This window comes from Asterias rubens, chromosome 6 (assembly GCF_902459465.1).
Source record: "Asterias rubens chromosome 6, eAstRub1.3, whole genome shotgun sequence".
NCBI lineage: Eukaryota > Metazoa > Echinodermata > Asteroidea > Forcipulatida > Asteriidae > Asterias > Asterias rubens.
Genome location: NC_047067.1, coordinates 2644905 through 2663084, shown reverse-complemented (window position 1 = coordinate 2663084; position 18180 = coordinate 2644905). Strand labels below are relative to the sequence as shown.

The 18180-nt window shown below is 40.0% G+C and overlaps 2 protein-coding genes across 2 annotated transcripts; both read right to left on the bottom strand.

The window, feature by feature from the left end:
* Positions 1-4688: 4688 nt before the first annotated feature.
* Positions 4689-9264, bottom strand: LOC117291279 (monocarboxylate transporter 12-like). The gene is made up of 4 exons (XM_033772911.1): positions 9240-9264; positions 8469-8612; positions 6329-7180; positions 4689-5626 (listed from the first exon to the last, which is right to left on the bottom strand). The coding sequence occupies exons 1-4, from the start codon at positions 9262-9264 to the stop codon at positions 5475-5477; spliced, it is 1173 nt and encodes a 390-aa protein (XP_033628802.1). The 3' UTR covers positions 4689-5474.
* A 141-nt stretch (positions 9265-9405) lies between these two features.
* Positions 9406-15469, bottom strand: LOC117291278. The gene is made up of 3 exons (XM_033772910.1): positions 15149-15469; positions 13038-13622; positions 9406-9426 (listed from the first exon to the last, which is right to left on the bottom strand). The coding sequence occupies exons 1-3, from the start codon at positions 15467-15469 to the stop codon at positions 9406-9408; spliced, it is 927 nt and encodes a 308-aa protein (XP_033628801.1).
* Between the last annotated feature and the right edge of the window lie 2711 nt (positions 15470-18180).

The window sequence follows — 18180 nt, the reverse complement described above, 5'->3', positions numbered from 1 at the left end:
CGCGGAACAAAAATGAGCGGCAGTTTTGCCACGGATGTGGTGTGATGGTCCTTCCTTGTAGAAGACGTTTACGTCTGGAGTTAGTCAAGACCTCCCCGTACACTATACTGTGGAACTCACAACATGTAACTTTCCAAATAATTACAATCTGCCTGTTTAAAAAACATGCCTCACTCCTGTAATATTTTTGTTTCTGTTTCTATAGCCGTCCAATTGTAGCCATCACATTGAGTGGCCTTTTAGCCTTGTGTAAAACAAACCTGAACATTGCGTCATTTATGATTACATGACACACCTATATAACATACGATTCGCTCCTACAATTACATAGTGGCATTTGTTACATTATCTTATTGAAATACTTGCTGGTCCACAAGACGAACCTCATCTGTCATTGACTATGAGAAACCCAGTCACATCAGACAGACGTAATGTCTAACCATAAAGCAAACAAACTCATCATTCTAGTCAGGCCCATCAACTAGAAACATCTCCTTGTGGGAAACTGATATGATCTATGAAGTAAGGTTTGCAGTATTACTAATTACTTCTCCACATGATATTATTTAAAGGCACTTTACACCTTTGGTAATTTGTCAAACCAGTATTCCCACTTGGTGTATCCCAACATAATGCATAAAATAACAAATCTGTGAAAATGTCGACTCAATTGGTCATCGTAGTTGCCAGAGAAAAAAATACATGTCTTGCACAAAATATTGTGTGATTTAAAATGCCAAAAAGGGGCTTAGGGCCTGGAGTCTTTTAATATTTGAGTGAGAATCTCTCAAAAACTATGTTACTTCAGAGGGAACCACAGCTCTGGCCTCTCATCGTTACCGAGAAAGTTTTTATGCTAACAATTATTTTGAGAAATTATCAATAGTGTCTAATACCTGTAAACTTTTGGTTTTTGGAAACAGTCGAATGTTTAAATTTCGGTCTACCTTTTGAAATATCGCCGAAAATCCGTGGTGAACTTTGTCCACGCAGGACAAATAATCCCTAATAATAGGGGTACACAATCTTAGAAACGTTACCGGTGACGCTTCTTTTATTCAAAGTTTGGTATTAAAAGTGATAGTTTATTTTTCCATAACCGCCGTTCTTCGAAATGAAACGTTTCTCAAAATGCATAACTACTCAAAGATGCTGTTCTGTTACTTTGAAAGTTTGTATTTTCACTAATTTTCAGAATCATTACCAAACGTGTACAGACCCTTTAACAAACATGTACACTGTAAATTCATCTCAGCTTGGCTGATATGATGTTTGTTTGTACCAGGGAGGGATTTATTCCTCCATGCTTGTCCAAAAACAACATTGATCTATCTATCTTTTACATAGTCAATTGATAGACACAAAAATCTGCAGTGAACAACGCAGATGAGTTGCCATTTTCCTTTGAGTTGTCTTTTTCTCATTTTCTCATGCAGTCATTATTCATAGTGATTAACGAAAAAGGAGATCTTTTGTGTTTTCATATGCCAATCAGCTTCCTTCGCAAATCATCCTGTCAATTAACACCTTCTTGTCTTCTATAAGTTGAATAGTTAGCATCCCCGCATGGAACGCACTCCTCCCATTCGTTATACAGAGTTTGTTACACCCTATTGTTGTGCCCGGATATACCACGCTGTGTCCATCTGCCCCCCCTCCTTGTGTCGAATCACAATGGAGATGGCCAACCCTTCCCCACCCCTTCTTTGTTTCGTATTATCCTCCATAAAGCCACTCTCCCTCCCACATCTTTAGTTCTTCTCTTGTCTCATTAACCACCTTCTTCATCATCATCCTGCCATCTATACACGTCTTAACATTAACAAGAGACTTCCAGTGAAGCTCTGTGGCAACGTTTAATGATGCATTACACACATACAATTATTTGTAATGTTATTATTTGTGATTTTTTGTCTACTTGCCATGTAAATGTTGTTCTTAGGAGAACTGTCTTGTTGTATTTTCCACTACAGCGGAGTAGATTGTTTTAATACTAAATTCAGGTATGTAGTAGAATAATATCAAGACAGTTCTCTAAATTTCAAAATGGCAAGAAACACGAGTGGTGTTACCGCAAACATATTGATACGTGATGCAATGCATCAAATCCCATTGCAATACTGGGGATTGTGTAATATTGACATCAAGAGGTTACGTTTGAGTTGTTTCCGTCTTGAAGACAGATGAATTGATAGGGGGAGGGCGGGCGGAGGGGTTGGAGAGGCGGGGGAGTTGGTAGGTATCTATGAGTTTAGTTTATGTTTTCTTGAACAACAATATTGGTAACGTCCACAGCTTATCGACCATTACGTCAAACAACAAACCAACACTATAATTGAACCAATCCTTATACCTCCCACAATGTAAGGCCATTGTGATTGGTCCTTAACGCCCCTCCTCCTGTTTCCGCAACCAATTAGATCGATTGTTAGGCTCAGTTGGAGACTGCTGGCCTGTAACAATAATTGTCCCAGATGGTTATTGTTTTCTCTAATCCGACTGGTTGACTTTGGTATAATTAGAGACGCACGGTGCCACACCTTCTTTCGATGTATACATCAAAATAAGTTTCTTCTCCAAATTTGTGAGCGAACGAATGGTAAAGACTAACCACAGAGAAAGGTTATCTCTCTAAGTATTGACTAATGGATGTTCTCGTAAATCTTCTCTGACATTATATCTCTCTTTTTTTTGACATTCCTCCTCAACACACATAAAAAGGAAAACTTTCAGTATTTCCTTGATTCATCCGATTCCCAAAACAAACTTGTGAAAATCAATGATGTGGTTGTAAGCCTCGCTACGTCGTCAGTATTATGGGGCTCACAGCAGAACGGTTTCGGTGATCGATTGTTGAGGGTGCTGAGGTTCAAGGAAAACTGGAAAGTAATGATTTCAAGTCATTTTTGTTTTTACCGCTGTTCCAAATTAAAGTGTCAATTAATTTGGCAATATTTTTGTCAACGCGTTTTGAAAAGACGATGACTGCAAGTCACGCTGCCACTTGTGCCCATCAGGAACGAACGGAGCGCAATTGTGTCCACCATGCAATACTGTCCTCTCCGGACACTTTTGCATATGCAATCGTGTCCGGGGCTTTGCAAAAACCGTCCGGCGGACATGTACATGACAGTACATGTATATGTGCACTGACCTAGACGTACGTAGCATGAATATTCACCTAATTAATGATTACTGCGAATACCAAACGGCCGAACCTTTCCCATGTCATTCATGACACGCACTTAGCTTGTAAAAAAATGGCGAACGTGTTCCGTCGACCAAGGCCGATTATTTTACTGCAAGGACGGTTTTGCAAGGGGCGGACACAACCGCATTATGCAGCAGCGTCCGGGTGAACACGATTGCGTATGCAAAACCGTCCGGCGGACATTATTGCATATGCAATAATGTCCTCTGGATAGTATTACATGAAATACCGGCCTCACCGGCCTCATTAAAGTTTTCTAGGCTCTCACAATATTCGATTATAGACATTATTTGAGAGCTCCAAAAAAAGGAATAAAGTGTAAACAATTTGCCCGGTTGTGACCTTGGGAATAGCTGACTTCCAACTTGAGGTATTTTGGATGACAGATACCCTGAAATAAATGGTCTTATTTTCCGAGAGGTGTAGGGACATTGGTTTTCAAGATTGACACTTGGACGTTTAGAAAATTACTCCGATGAAAGGGTGTTTTTATTTGGATGGAGAATAACTCGGCGGGCCATGTGACTCCCATAAACAAATATCGAGCAGAGGATAACAGTTCAAGAGTCGGTGAATAATGTCCTCTTTATTGTACGAAGCTGTGAGACTTCTAAGATGTTTCGTGTTTTGTTAAATATTAAGCATTTTGCATTGTATGCTGGGGGGCGGAGTTTATTTAGTGGCATGCACCGCTGATCTGTGACCGAACATTTGAGTGCGTTCGATTAGCTTCCCCGGGTCGACCCCGGCGTGTGGCGTTTCCTTTTTCCAGGACGAACGTGTGCAGATAATTACCCGCGTTCGTCCTGGAAAAAAAAACCCGCACACACCGGGTTCGACCCAGGGAAGCTAAATGAACGCACCCTTCATAGACCTTTTCGCAAATACCGGGGCGCGCGCGTAAAGCTTGGGATTAGGTGCATTGTGGTCTTGCTGGTACCCAAATTTGATCCATATACATCCCACAATGCACCTCATTCAACAGTCTGCGCTTGCGCATTGGTATTTGCGATAAGGTCTATAAGCGGCATAAATAGCGCCCGCTCTTGACAATGCGAGTTGTACCCTCACTTAGACTGGTCCCCTGTCTTTTTCACGAGCCTCGAATGTGACGTCACTGTCTAGTTTCGCAATATTTTGAATGAGCATTCTACTGTAGTTATTTAAAAGAAATTTTACTTGATGAAACAATAATTAATTTCTCTGACGGTGAAAACCATAAAGCAAGAAAGTGTTGCTTCAAGAGTAGGCCCACGGCTTTATGCCAATTAGGTCATAATCAGTTTATACATGTGGGTAGACATGGTTTTATATACAAGTGAAACTTAAACTTAACAGGCCTACTGTTGACTTTGCCCCGGTACCCGTGAACTCTGTCCGCCGGAGATTCGGTCCCATGGATGAGGATGAGGATGTTTCAAAAGAGGGCGCTATCAGAAGTAGTTTGTAGACAGTTTTTCAGGGACCGAATCTCCGGAAACAGTAGCTCTTGCCAACAAGAATAAAGATTTATCGTAGACACGTTTTATCTAAATATAGTGAGCTTTATTACATTTCAAAGTATTTTTTTTTTACAGCACACAGCCCGTTCATACAAACTTCATTATTTGGCAAGTGTAAAAGACACCTATAAGACACCTTAAGATATTGTGTGGGTTTAATAATTATTCTGAGTAATTACTAGCAGTGTCCAGTGCATTTAATGTATTCTGGGCCTATCTTTACATCATGTCCAGACGAGAATTTTGAAAGGCGAATTTCATTTCACAGACTGCATGCCCAAAAGGACCAAAGAAAAACAAAAAACAACCCGTTGTATAAAACACATAACCCTCACACATGTTTCGCTCAAAATAACAAACCAGCAACGTTTACGCTAGCCTTTTGTCAAGGCGCACGCGACTACCCCAGATGTCAAGCACGACCCCAGATATCAAGCACAAAAAAAGACCAGCGCGTACATAGGATTTTACTGCGAATCTCCATTTGAAATGAATGCGAGGTCAACGGTGTCTTTGTAAGGATTCTGATACTATACACCCCTGGTGATATTCACAAGCATTAAGGGTGTTTGGTCTGAAATGTTGGTTGTTAGTTTTTGAAGCGCCAGTAGTTGTAATAGCGCCCTCTTGCGTGGGCTTGTGTTTGTTTTCGTCGCCATCTTTGTAGTTGCGTTTTACTCCATTTGTAATAAAAGACCTTTTGTAAAAGCATTGTAATTGGTATTCTTCTGAGGCTACCTTGTGTTGTTGCATCCATCTCCTCACCTTGGCGAAGCGTGATGATGCGATCTTCTTTTCTCACGTATGGCGTATACAATGTCTTCAAGGATGAGAAATACAATAACTAAAATCGACATACATCCCAAAAGAATGAACGCAGAGTCATAACTTCCACTTTGGTCGTAAAACCAGCCTGAAAAGGAAATGAATACACAAATGAATAAATAAACCAAAACATTAGGGCACACCCTTTGTTGTTGATATAATAATTATCGTGTTGTAGTAATGTTTGAATAATAGATTTGATTTGTCGTTTTATGCAAACTGAAGATTATGTTTTTTTTTAATGCTGACATGACGAACTTTGAATTGAACATGATTTAATAGAATTGAATAGTCTGGTTTGCCTTTGAAGCAAAGTATGGCCTTTAGTTCATGAAATCGTTCGACTGTTTTAATCCTATATAAATGTAGATGTAGGCCTACACATTGGAACTATATAGCGTGTGCAAATTTCATTTCAAATAATGTGGTTGCGTTTTTAAGATAGGCCTTTTGCCAAAATATCCGGAGCGGATATTAGACTAGACTTGATTCAAGTCCGTTAATATCGTGTAAGGTCCCAAACACATGTAACGCGCCAGCAGTCACATAAGACAAGTACGCCCATCGTCAAAATGTAGTTATTGCAGCAGCGATCAGGTTGGGGTCCGGATTGGGACTTGATTCAAGTCTAATATTAGACGGGAACCCTTCTCAGATTCAAATATTGTGACATGTTTTTAAATCAAGAAATTGATCTAGAACCGTCGTATTGTTGAAAGTTGACAAATTAAAAAACTGGATGACATAAATTTAATTGTTTTGTTTTTTAATTCATGAAAATCTCGCTTACCAGTCATAAAACTCGCAACAACTCGCAACACTCCTCCAACCAGCTCCGCCCAGCCCAATGCACTGGTCATTCTGGCCACGCCCACCACTTCTCTCATCATAGTATACGTCAGAGGCAACGTGATGCCAATGCCAATCCCGAAGAAGAAATTATTGGCAACTAGCGGCCATGTACAGTTGAGCAATGGGTCGCTGAGTAGAGTTAACCCTATAGTGATGTTTGCCGCGTAAAGCATTGTTCGTCCCTTCACCACATGGAAATCAACCAAGAGTCCATGGCTTATTTGCCCGATGAAGATTCCGATCCCGCCAGCACAGACGATAATGGTAGCATTGTACACCGTTAGACCTTTGATGAGGAGATGAGGGACCGAGTATACTAGCCATGACACGTTGACAAAACACACGTTACAAACACAAGCTATCAAAGTCAAGTATGATACCTCGCTGAACAAGTCTAAACTTGTAGCTTTAATGAATTTCCTAAACAGATTTTTACACCGGTCAAGAGATCTTCCTTTTTCAAGACACGTAGATTCTTCACCATGTTCTTCATGACACGTGCTTGGTTGTGTGTTAAGCTCGGAATATCCGCCATGTTGGATTTGAGATGACGTATTCACTGGTCTGAGAAGACATCCCAAGACGGCAAGATGAAACTGTATTCCTCCAATCAGCAAGAGGGCGCCATGCCAACCATACGTATCGAATAGCAACTGAGACAGAGGAGCAAATACCAAGATACCGACGGAGAGACCCGAGTAAGCAACACCGTTTGCGCATGCGTAGAACTCTGTAAAATGATGACCGAGTAGTACAAGTGCTGAGTTCAGAATAAGTCCAAACGCCAAACCTGGTGAAAATAAAAGACACATAAACGAAACAAAAAGCACGGGTAATAGACTGAAAAATTGCTTCTTGAGTCGAAACGACAAACCTGGTGAAAATAAAAGACAAAATAAAATAAATGAACTGAAAAGCACGGGTGATAGACTGGAAATTGCTCTTTGAACTTGGGCATGAGAATGGGGGACTTTTGGGTTTTATGTGACAGCAGATTTACCAGGTAAATCCATTATTGTTGAATTGTGAGCATGCTCATAAACATTGGAAATTACCCGGTAGTCCAAGTCTGCTGCCACCTAGCGTTCAAAGGTCTACAGTTCTGACAAAAAGTTGATTTTTTTGACATTTCCTAGGACATAAACGACTGTGTAGTCATCTGACTCCCAAATCGCCTTAATTAACCCCTTGTATAACACGTACGGCACTAGACTGGCCCATGTGTTGGTTGTGTAATGCATACACATGTACGTGGGGTTTAGCTGCGAATCTACAGAACCAAGAAGGTCATGTGAAATGATGCGAGGCCAAAGGTGGTTACACGCATGTGCTTTAAAGCCATTGGACACTTTCAGTAAACAGTCTTGTCCAAAGGCCCACACTTCATGTATCACAACTTATATATAAAATAACAAACCTGTGAAAATGTAGGCCTAATTGGTCATCGGAGTCGGGAGAATAACCGGAAAAACCCACCCTTGGTTTCCGCACGTTTCGCCGTGTCATGATGTGTTTACTATAATCCGTAATTCTCGTTGTCCAAAATTTATAATTGTTTTAATGTTTTATCAAAAAGTAAAGCATTTTATGGAATAATATTTCAAGAAAAGTCTTCTACCATTACCTAGTTCACTGACTGACAGGACGACGTGTAAAATGCGGTGCGGGTCGTAAAAGGGGTGTTCGTATAGGCTAGCCATCTGTTTCGGTATACTTCTAAAGTTGTGACAAGTCCAACATTTTTAAGAGTTTGGATAAGCATAAAATAAAACAAATCCCATCAGACACGAAGGCCCTTGAAATGCTACAGTGAAAACTTACCCAGGAGAACATTCCTTGGTGTCCTTGCCCTTTCAAAAACGATCTATATTCAACACATTCCACATAATAGTGTTCCTCCGTTGTTATGGCAAAGTGTCTTGTGTTGAAGTAGGTTTCTAGGTCAATGAAGTTGCCCATAACAATGTTGTTTTTATAATGTGTTTCCCACTAAATGTTATTCAATGGACGTGGGAAATGTTTAAATATTTTCTTTTAAAGAGGTGGCTTTGCACAACCCACACATCGTTTACACTTACCGGGAAACAATAGAAGACAAAGGGCAAAGTGGACAACGTTTGTTGTGAATGAGGCTGCTACAACACCAATGCCTGCTGCAAGGCCACTCACGAAGGCTATTTGACGGTACTGGAACTTAACCTCAAGCAGTCGTAACAATGGACCTAAATAAAAACATATCCAGTCGTACTCAGAGATTAAGTTCATGAATTATTAACTCTCAAAGAACTGGACACTATTGGTAATTACTAAAAATAATTAATTTGCATCAAAGCGTACTTGGTCGAGCAATGGAGTGCTGTTGAAGTATAAAACATCGTGAGAAATGACTCCCTCTGGAGTTACGTAGTTTTCAAGAAAACAAAATTCTTGCAACTTTCACAGATTTGTATTATGTTTATGGACATGTTGGGTAAACCTATATACACCAACACTGGTCTTTGAAAATTACCAAACGTGTCCAGAGCCCTTTTCAAAGAGAATTTTATACAAGAGTAACTTCAACAATTTTGTTTTGAAAATGACATCCTATTATTTACTTTCCATCTTTTAATGGTTAAATTTTAGAGATTGCGTGCTTTAGAAAACATATAAATATTGTTCTTTGATTTTTAGGGTTTCTGCGTATTTCCGTATCAGCCTTATTTCGATTGTGACAAATTACCGTAATAAGCGAAACATACTACTTTTCTTTGTCTTTGCCTTCTCCTTTCCTCCACAGAAAAACTTAAAGGCCAATGAGGCTTAAACTTCTACTGGTAAAATATAATATTACACGCATCTTCACTCACATCTGCATTCACAGACCAAAACCATGATCTACAAAAGGTGTAGCAAACCCTTTATAAAGCCAGTGGACACTATTGGTAATATTGTCAAAGACCAGTATTCTCACTTGGTGTATCTCAACTTATGCATAAAAATAACAAACCTGTGAAAATAACAACTCGGTGGTGATCAAATTTGAGAGAAAATAGTGGAAGAAAAAACACCCTTGTCACACAAGTAATTGAATGTCTGCTTTCAGATGATTGAATTCGAGACCTCAGTTGAGGTCTTTAATTCAATTCAAATATTATTATAGTGAGAATTTACTTTTTTTCTCTCGAAAACTACGTTACTTCAGAGGGAGCTGTTTCTTGCAATGTGTTATATCATTACACAGCTTGCCATTGCTCGTTACTAAGTAGGTTTTTATGCTAACAACTATTTTGAGTAATTACCAATAGTGCCGAGTGCTTCCTGGGATGCGCGCTAAATAACCTTTCATAGAAGGGGATATACAGTTTTTAAAACGGTTCCGAGCCCCCCCCCCCCCGACCCAGGCGTGTCAGGCTGACCCTAATATTTTGACCCACTTTGGGATCATATTGACCAAGCAAAGGGGTCAAGCCCCATGTGCAGAGGACCCAGTTTGTGGTAAATTCTGACTTCGAAGGTTTTAGAGTACAGTTTGTGGTTTTGTGTGTTTATTTTTTGATATGTATTTTCATAAGTATTTTCGATAAAATATTTTTTCGATAAATATTAATTATGTAAACTTGTAACCCAGAAAAATTAATTCCATGTAGTGACTAATTAAATATTGAAATTGAATTTGAAATTGAAGTTAAATTGTTGTCAATACAAATTGCTTAACGAAACTTGTGTTTCTGCCACTTTTGTGAAAATTTGACCCAATTTGACAAAATGTTTCAAACCTGAAAATCCTCTGGACGCAACCATCAGACCGATGCTGGAACCCACAGCCCATGTCTCCGAATCGAACTGATCTCTTGCCGACTGCAACATCACTCCTAAACTTTTGCACAGCCCTTCCCATAACATGAAGCAAAGGTGGGCAGCGACGAGAGTCAGCCATTTTGCTTTTCGGCTCTCGGCGGGGACACTCTGGTCCATCTTTGCGGACGGGTTATGAGCAACTCCTACTGCTGGTGAGATGGTATGGACCCGCCTGTGCGTATACCGTTGGTTGTCTCTATATACAGCAGTGTATAATGGAATGCCATGTCTTGATTGTGCTATGAAGTTACAATAAATTATTTGCGACCGGAGTCACGTGGCTTATAGAAAATAGAATTGGCTGTTGCAAACAACCTCGATCGGGTTGGTTGTTGTGCGGTCATTTTAACCTTCGAGAAAGAAGGGTCAAAACGTCAGGCCATTCACTGTTTTTGGAAAAACAGCTTAGTGTTAATGGACACGCCATAATAAAAGAAAAAGGAGGCAATAGGATTTGATTCAAATTATTTATTTACAGCATGGGATAATGGTGGGATCACAAACACCGAGTCTTAAATTCCCTTTTTTAACTTCCAAATTTAAGAAATACAGCACTGGATCATCTGATCCTCATGTATCACTTCTGGTCATCTGACCAACATTTTTTTTTATTTTTTTATTTTTTTTTTAACACACTAAACTGGTCATCTGACCATGTCGGATCATTTTATCATCTAGCTCGTTCGTGCACAATTTCAATTAATCTTATTCAACTTAGTCGTTTCTGATCATTCCTTGCAGAATCATTCCTTGCAGATGCAGAATCTCAATAAATTCGAATTAAGTACAGCAACTCTCTTATAATTAGAACAAAAATTTCGTATAGATTCAAATTAAGTACATGTCAAACTCTCCTTAAATAGAACAAAATTCTCATATCTCAAATCTCTGGACGAGCCACCTGGCTGTTTCGTAATGTTAAATATAGTAATAGGAAAATTCTGATGCAAATCATTATACACAGCCAAATTACGTATATGCACAATTTCAACGAGTCGGACAATTTTCTTAACATAACAATATTTAAAACTCAAATCTACTAGCCACTTAGTCGTTTCGGATCGTCTGCTCCTTAAATTATTAATGCAGAATTCCAATAAATTCAAATAATAAGTACGTTTCAACTCTCTTATAATAGAAAAAACTCGTCTGCTCCTTAAAACGTATCAACTCTCTTATAATAGAAAAACTCTCTTATTATACTGGACGGATCACCCGACCGTTATACAGTAAGGCTACTCTTTGAAGAGTGTCCCTGACATGTCTATAGTCTTTGTTTGATATCCCATTTGACGTATCTGTTTTTAGCCTCAGTGGTCTTCCAGCGACCTTGTTGCATTATCAAAGCTTCAGGAACATGTTGTCACGAAGTGAATTAGTTTGAGAAATTACTTTTTGTACAAAGTTAAGTTTGCGTTACAGAGTAACAAGATTTTGGATGATGCACCCCTTTTGGTAACAATACATTGAAGTCACGGGGTACACCTTTTCGCGGGTTTCAAAAATCTTTCGTCTGGAGAAAATATTAATTGAGTGGGCACTTGCGACTGGAGATCAGAGGAGAGGACGGTGTATTTGTCAGCCTCAAATGTCAGCCAGTTATTGAGAACTGAGCTGTTTCCAGATTAAATTCTGTTTATCTTATTGATTGAGCAATTGAGTGCTCCGAGAGTGTCAAGTGCAGCCTATATAATATTGTGTAAACTGATCATTAAAAGCAGTTTCATTGGCGTACATATACTACTCTATGCCAGGATCGAAAGAACGACCTGTAAGTAATCATATTTTGTTGTGTTTAATAATTTAATTTGAGGAAGTATTTGTCTGATTAAGATGTTGAGATCAAGTAATTTGGAGTTTGTGTTTGACGAAGAAATTTCCTTTAAAACAAACTTGTGGAGCTTTTATTTTGTTAATATTGTCAAAACGATTAATGTTCACCAAACAGTCGTAGACTTATGGTTGAAACTAAGTGAGTAGCGTTTTCCAAGCATTAAAGTCGCCTTTTGATAGCAGTTTTTGTATATAATATTGCAGAGGTTATAAGGTGTTATTATGTGTACTTTCCAGGGTCCCAATCTGGGAGAAGAAACCCCACTATTACCTGTGAAGGGAGAACCGCACATGGTGGAAGACAGAGAAAGATGTATATAAACCGGAAGGACGAAACGAAAGAGTTGTTATAGACGGGAAGGACTTGGTGTTCGGCGGGCCTGGTGCCGACACCCCACGTACCGCACCCCAAACAAACACTACGGGTGGAGCCTCCGTGTGGTGACAACGTCTAAGCAGATTGTGTTATTATTGCTCTCGTGTATAAATAATAATTATTGTGTTGTAAATAGGGAGATTTGTAAATAAATGTAAATAGTTTCATTCGTAAATGAATTTGTGGATATTGCGTGTGATTGACCCTCTCCTGTGTGTGTATGAAACAAAACTACCGAAGGTTATGTCTCGTTTTTGCTAAATTCCAATTCCGGGATGTGACACATGTTTGTTAGCTAGGTGGGAAGCCCCGCCTGCAGGCGGGGGATCTTAGGCTATGAAGGCCGTATACCTTTGGATCGGTTACGCCTATGCGCCTAAGGGCCTCAAAAAACAACTCTCTGCACCTAGTGTAACTTAAGTAACTTAATTTTGTACGTTTTTGTACTGGACAAAAATATAACAGGGGTGAACAGATATTTGTCTTGACCCAGATTGATCCCGGCAGCCTCTAAAAATCGGCGTAAAATCGCAACTGGTGAGTAGGTGTCCAGTGTGTCGCAAAGAAAAGCAGTACTACCATCCCTGAAAATGTCGGTTTTTGATTTTGGGATAAAGATTGAAATACCCTTATTGTTTGGCAATTCAGATAAGTGGGTAGCCTTCATACCTGCCATCTCATTGTGAGGAAAAAGAAGAGCATATTTGAGGGAGACATAGCAGGCAGATCTAAGATCTAAAAGCGAGGCATCAGGACCCGCGAAAAGGTCGACAATGGCTTTGACTTGGCTAAGGGAAATTGGCTGTTTTTGTGCGGGCGGATGATGTAGTTCCCGCCTACCGCTGACTATCACATGTTGAATGATGGGTGCATCAAGCGGGTTACTTTTGACGTTAACCAATGAATGTAACCATCTCAATGAAGCAGCAGTAGAAATCAAAGCACTATCAGAGTTTGAATGTGATTTTATATGTGACAGGTAAATTGCTAACACTTGTTCAGAAAAGGGGAGCACCGGAGGAATACCTTGCAATTCTAACCAGGACAAAAATTGACGACATTTATAGAAATAAGCCATAACCGTACCCTCGGATTTAGCAAAGATTACATCTAGCAGCATTATTTCTTTCTGGGCTTGGAAATTGAGGGGGAAATCGAGCCAAAATGGGTGGTTTCGGACTATCTGTATGCACACAAAAAAAAGAGAGGAAGAATTAAGAATGAAAATATGTGATACTCACACTGTACAAGAGTGAGAAGGGATTAAACTGGAACAAAGTCTAGATATGCGGCTGCAACGCAGCCATATTGGGAGTTGTGATTTCTGCCATGTTTAAGTGCGAGATAACCACCTTCAGTAATGATGTCCTTGACCCAGGTACGGTATTGGGACCATAGTAAGGGCCAGAAGGGTTGCGAAGGCCACCAGGGGAAAATTATTACGCCTTTACATTTGGAAAGATGCATGTGTTTAAGGGTGGATGCCACTTAGGCTACAGGGGGAACCAACAATGCATTTTCACCGTGCCAGTTCTGGGCAAAGGCGTCTACACCCGAAGAACCTGGGTTCCTAAAACGAGAATAAAATCGGGGCAGTTTAGCATTGTAAAAATTAGCAAAGCAGTCAATTGTGAATGGACAGAAAGACAGAAATCTGTAAGAACGACTGGAACGTTTTCATCAAAGGCGGCTGCGATTGTCATTTGACAGTGACGAGTCATTAATCTAGAAATACTACCAACAACGGGGGACAACGAAATAATTTGGCCCACGAATGAATGCAAATCTCTTATTGTGAGAGATGTATGTTGCTGTAGAAGAAAATCAATGGATTTATTAATCTTAACAATCCTACGATCAAGAATCTTAAGTGTGCCCTGTGCAGTGTCGCATCTCATACCTAACCAATCGATAGTATTTACAGGGCTCCAAATACTCTTAGAAATATTGTATACAAAACCTGCTTCTAAAAGATCAGAACGAATGTGGTTAGAGATGTTTAAGGCAATCTGGTTGTGTTTTGATGATTCCTTTGGTCTAGGGATGACAATGAAACCATCATCCAAGTAGAGAGCTATTAAAACTCCACATGACCTCCAGTGGGTGACCAAAGGTTTCAGAGCTTTGGTAAATATGTAAGGAGCGGATTTGAGTCCGAAAGGCAGAACTGTAAATTCGAAATGTCTGACTACCCCGTTAATAGACCAAGAAAATCCCAGATAACATTGGGAGGCAGGGGCAATGTCGAAATGATGGTAGCCCGATTTTAAATCGAATGTAACCATGAGAGCATTTTGTGACAGAAATTGAATACCCGATTTCCAGTCGTCCAAGTTAAAGCGCGTTTTTGGTATGAATTTGTTGAGAACGCTGAGATCAAGAATAAGTCTATTTTTCTTGGAAGCTGAGCATGAGACAGATAAAGGACTGTTCACGATAAGGATGAGATTTTTCTGAAATACGGGAAGAAGCCAGTAAATCTAAAATGGAATCTGTTACAAATTTGGCCTCGCGTAAGGCCGACTTATTATTCCTGAAAAACATAGGAGGGGGTTCCTCTTCAAAAGGGATTACATAACCGTGCTCGATTATTGATAAAATCATGTCAGGGGAACCTATATCACGCCAGAATTTAACATGTTGTTTTAGTCTCCCTTTAACTGGTAAATTATCAGACTGTAAGGATGCCTTTTCAGGAAAACAATGTACCTTCAGAACGTCATCGAACTTATTGCGAATATTGTCTTTACTGTGCCTTTGGCAATGTTGAGGCGGTGCTGGTACTGGCGGTATCAAAAGACCCTGTCGGGGAATTCCCTGGTTGCCTGTTTGGGGCAATGCTCTCTGGAACTGGTAGGATGGGGCGTGCCATGATGGGAATGGAGGTCTCTGCCCGGTGAAAGGGACGGCTGGTGTGGGTCTTGCCTGATTTCGGTAACGTGAGTAGGTGTTGGAACCAAAGGAGTAGGGGCAATTTCTGGACCAATGGCCAGACATTCCACAGGAGAAGCACGACTCAAAAGACGGCATGCCTGAAAAAACACAATTTTGAAAAAAGAGAGAAAGAAAAACGGCGACTGGAAATACAAAATAAAATATTTTATCAAATTAAACCCTTTGCCCGGGGATCGGGAGGGTGGGAGGGCACTAAGTCAGGTTTAAAGTATTATTGGCAAAGATAGATGATACTCGGTGTGTTTGTGAAATCACCTGAATGGGGAAGCTGAGAAAGCGCTTCATTTATATAGGGGTACGCTTGAATGAGTTAGACTATCAAACACAATGGTATGGGTGCATCTCTGACGCAAGGAAAGCATAAAATGCAAATTAGAGAGAAGGCCTATGGCGCGCCAAACAGACAAAACTAAATTTACATGGCTCGACTGGCCGGGTAACATGAAAAGTGATGTACACCGGTGAACATCACCTTGATCGTTCCCAGCATTGGCGATGTCCAGCGCTCTGTACGAAACAACCGCGGGTTCGAGGGAATTGTTTCTTGTTCGTCAGCTTATTAAACAATGAATAGTCCGTCGTAATAATGTTTGAAATTGACAACAGAACTTAGAGAAGAGGAACAATAACTAAACAAAGGTATAACAAAACAATTGTTGCACGTTGTGACTCGGGTCTATGGGGTTGTACACGATCAAGGGGAAATGGCACCCTCAGCTTCGCCTCGGGTGCCGTTTCCCCCCTCGGTTATACAAAACGCCATGGACCCCGGCACAGCGTGCAACAATTGTATACTGTTCACCAGTTAGTTAAATTCGAACGGTAGGATATCGGTAACTTACAATTTTTTTGGGAACCGTGAATGTAATGTATGGGCTCAAGCTACTCAAAGGGGAAAGCATGCATGTTGGGTTTGCGGCTCTGTTGAAGCTGGCCAAGACATCTGGGTCCAATTTCATGGCTCTGCTTACCGCCAAATTCTGCGCTTACGATCACGATTCCCCGCTTACGGTGCAAGCGCCGTATTTCTGCGTAGAATTTCTAGTAGCGTGGAGTACGCACGCGCAGAGGCCAAAACCGCCGCTAACCAATGAAACGCTTGCCACATAAGCGCCGATTCTGTGCTTACGGTAAGCAGATCCATGAAATTGGCCCTGCTCTAGAATGGCAAATGTTGGGGTTCAAATTCCACCCAAGTTATATGCCTTTGTGGCCCTTTTTTCACAGGCTTCGGGAAATTACAGAGTATAGGCTATTCAGTGTTATAACACCCCGTACAAATATTCTGCCTTTTCACTGGTTTAGAGCGCGTTCTACTGCTAGTGCTTTATTCTACTGCCGCGGAGTAGATAATCGTAGGTTCGGGAAACTTCTCGAGTTCTGAAAAGAACTGTCCTGCTTTTTGATTATTACCAGGGCGGATGGTATAGAAAATAGACTGGACTACTACTTTAGCTTATAATATGATCGTAATTAACTGTACTGCCGCGGAGTCAGTTCTGAATTGGTCTCAACGTTTCGAATAGCTTGCTGTAGTCCCCTGACGATGACTAGAGCAGAACAGTTAATAACGATCCTATAAGCTAAAGCAGTAGTCCAGTCTATTTTCTATACCATCCGCCCTAGTAATAGTTAAAAAGCAGGACAGTTCTTTTCAGAACTGAAAAGTCTCCCGAACCTCCGATTATCTACTCCGCGGCAGTAGAATAAAGCAAGACAGTTCTCTAAGAGCAAACTCTACCTGGCAAGTATATACACACATGGTGTTACCGCAAACCAAACATACATTGATACCTCACCATGCAAAAATAGCATTTATATTGTTGATTTACCTTTGTGGTATCCCGATTTCAGTGATCACACTCTCATTGTCTTTCTCATGACTCATGAGATTCCTATAAATTACACTGTAAATTGTATATAATATTTGTATGACTTCCTGTATAATGGCCCCCCCAAAAAAAAACAATCAATAATTAACACAAAATGAAAAAGAGAGAAAGACAAAAAGTTTCCTTAACTCGTTTTGCGTCACAGAATTGGTGAACACATCCCAACCCCCGCCCTTGGCCAAAAAAATTGCGAAGTGTTCGTTAATAACTGACACTATTACAGTAACCATTGTTTTATTGCGTCAAATTCTCAAAATGAGAAAGTTCATAACTTCAGCAGCACCTACTTGTTTTTCTCCTAGCAGAAACACAATGATGAGCAGTGATTATTTAATACTTTATTAATACTTTCTCATTTTCCCACATATTTCCCCCAACATTTTTTGTCAACGTTTGCATTTTTACTCTATATGGCATTGTTCTCGAAACACTCGAGGCAAGAATAAGTATAGGCAATCAAAACATATGGCTGTACTTAAAATTACTTCACTTATTTGAATGACCATATTGTCCAGTAATCGCAAAATTTACAATTTTATCAGACTATTCCTTTTCTCAAAAAGGGGTGACTTTCATAAAATATTAATACAAACGTAGAGATTTTTATTGATTCATAAGAGCAGTTTATTGAAACAAAGCTGACTGACACCCGAAATACTTTGGGGAAAAAAAATACCACATTTTTATGACAAAAATATCTAAATGGCAGTTTAATTATACGATATTTCATAAACTGTTAATTAAAATATTAATATTGAAATATTACATAATTTAACTCGTCAGCAGGAACCCCTTCTCATAATGGTGCCACCTTAAGTTGGAATGTGTACAAAAGAGGTGCAAACATCGACATTAGAACCATATTGGCCTGGGCCGGAGCCGAACCAGGACTAG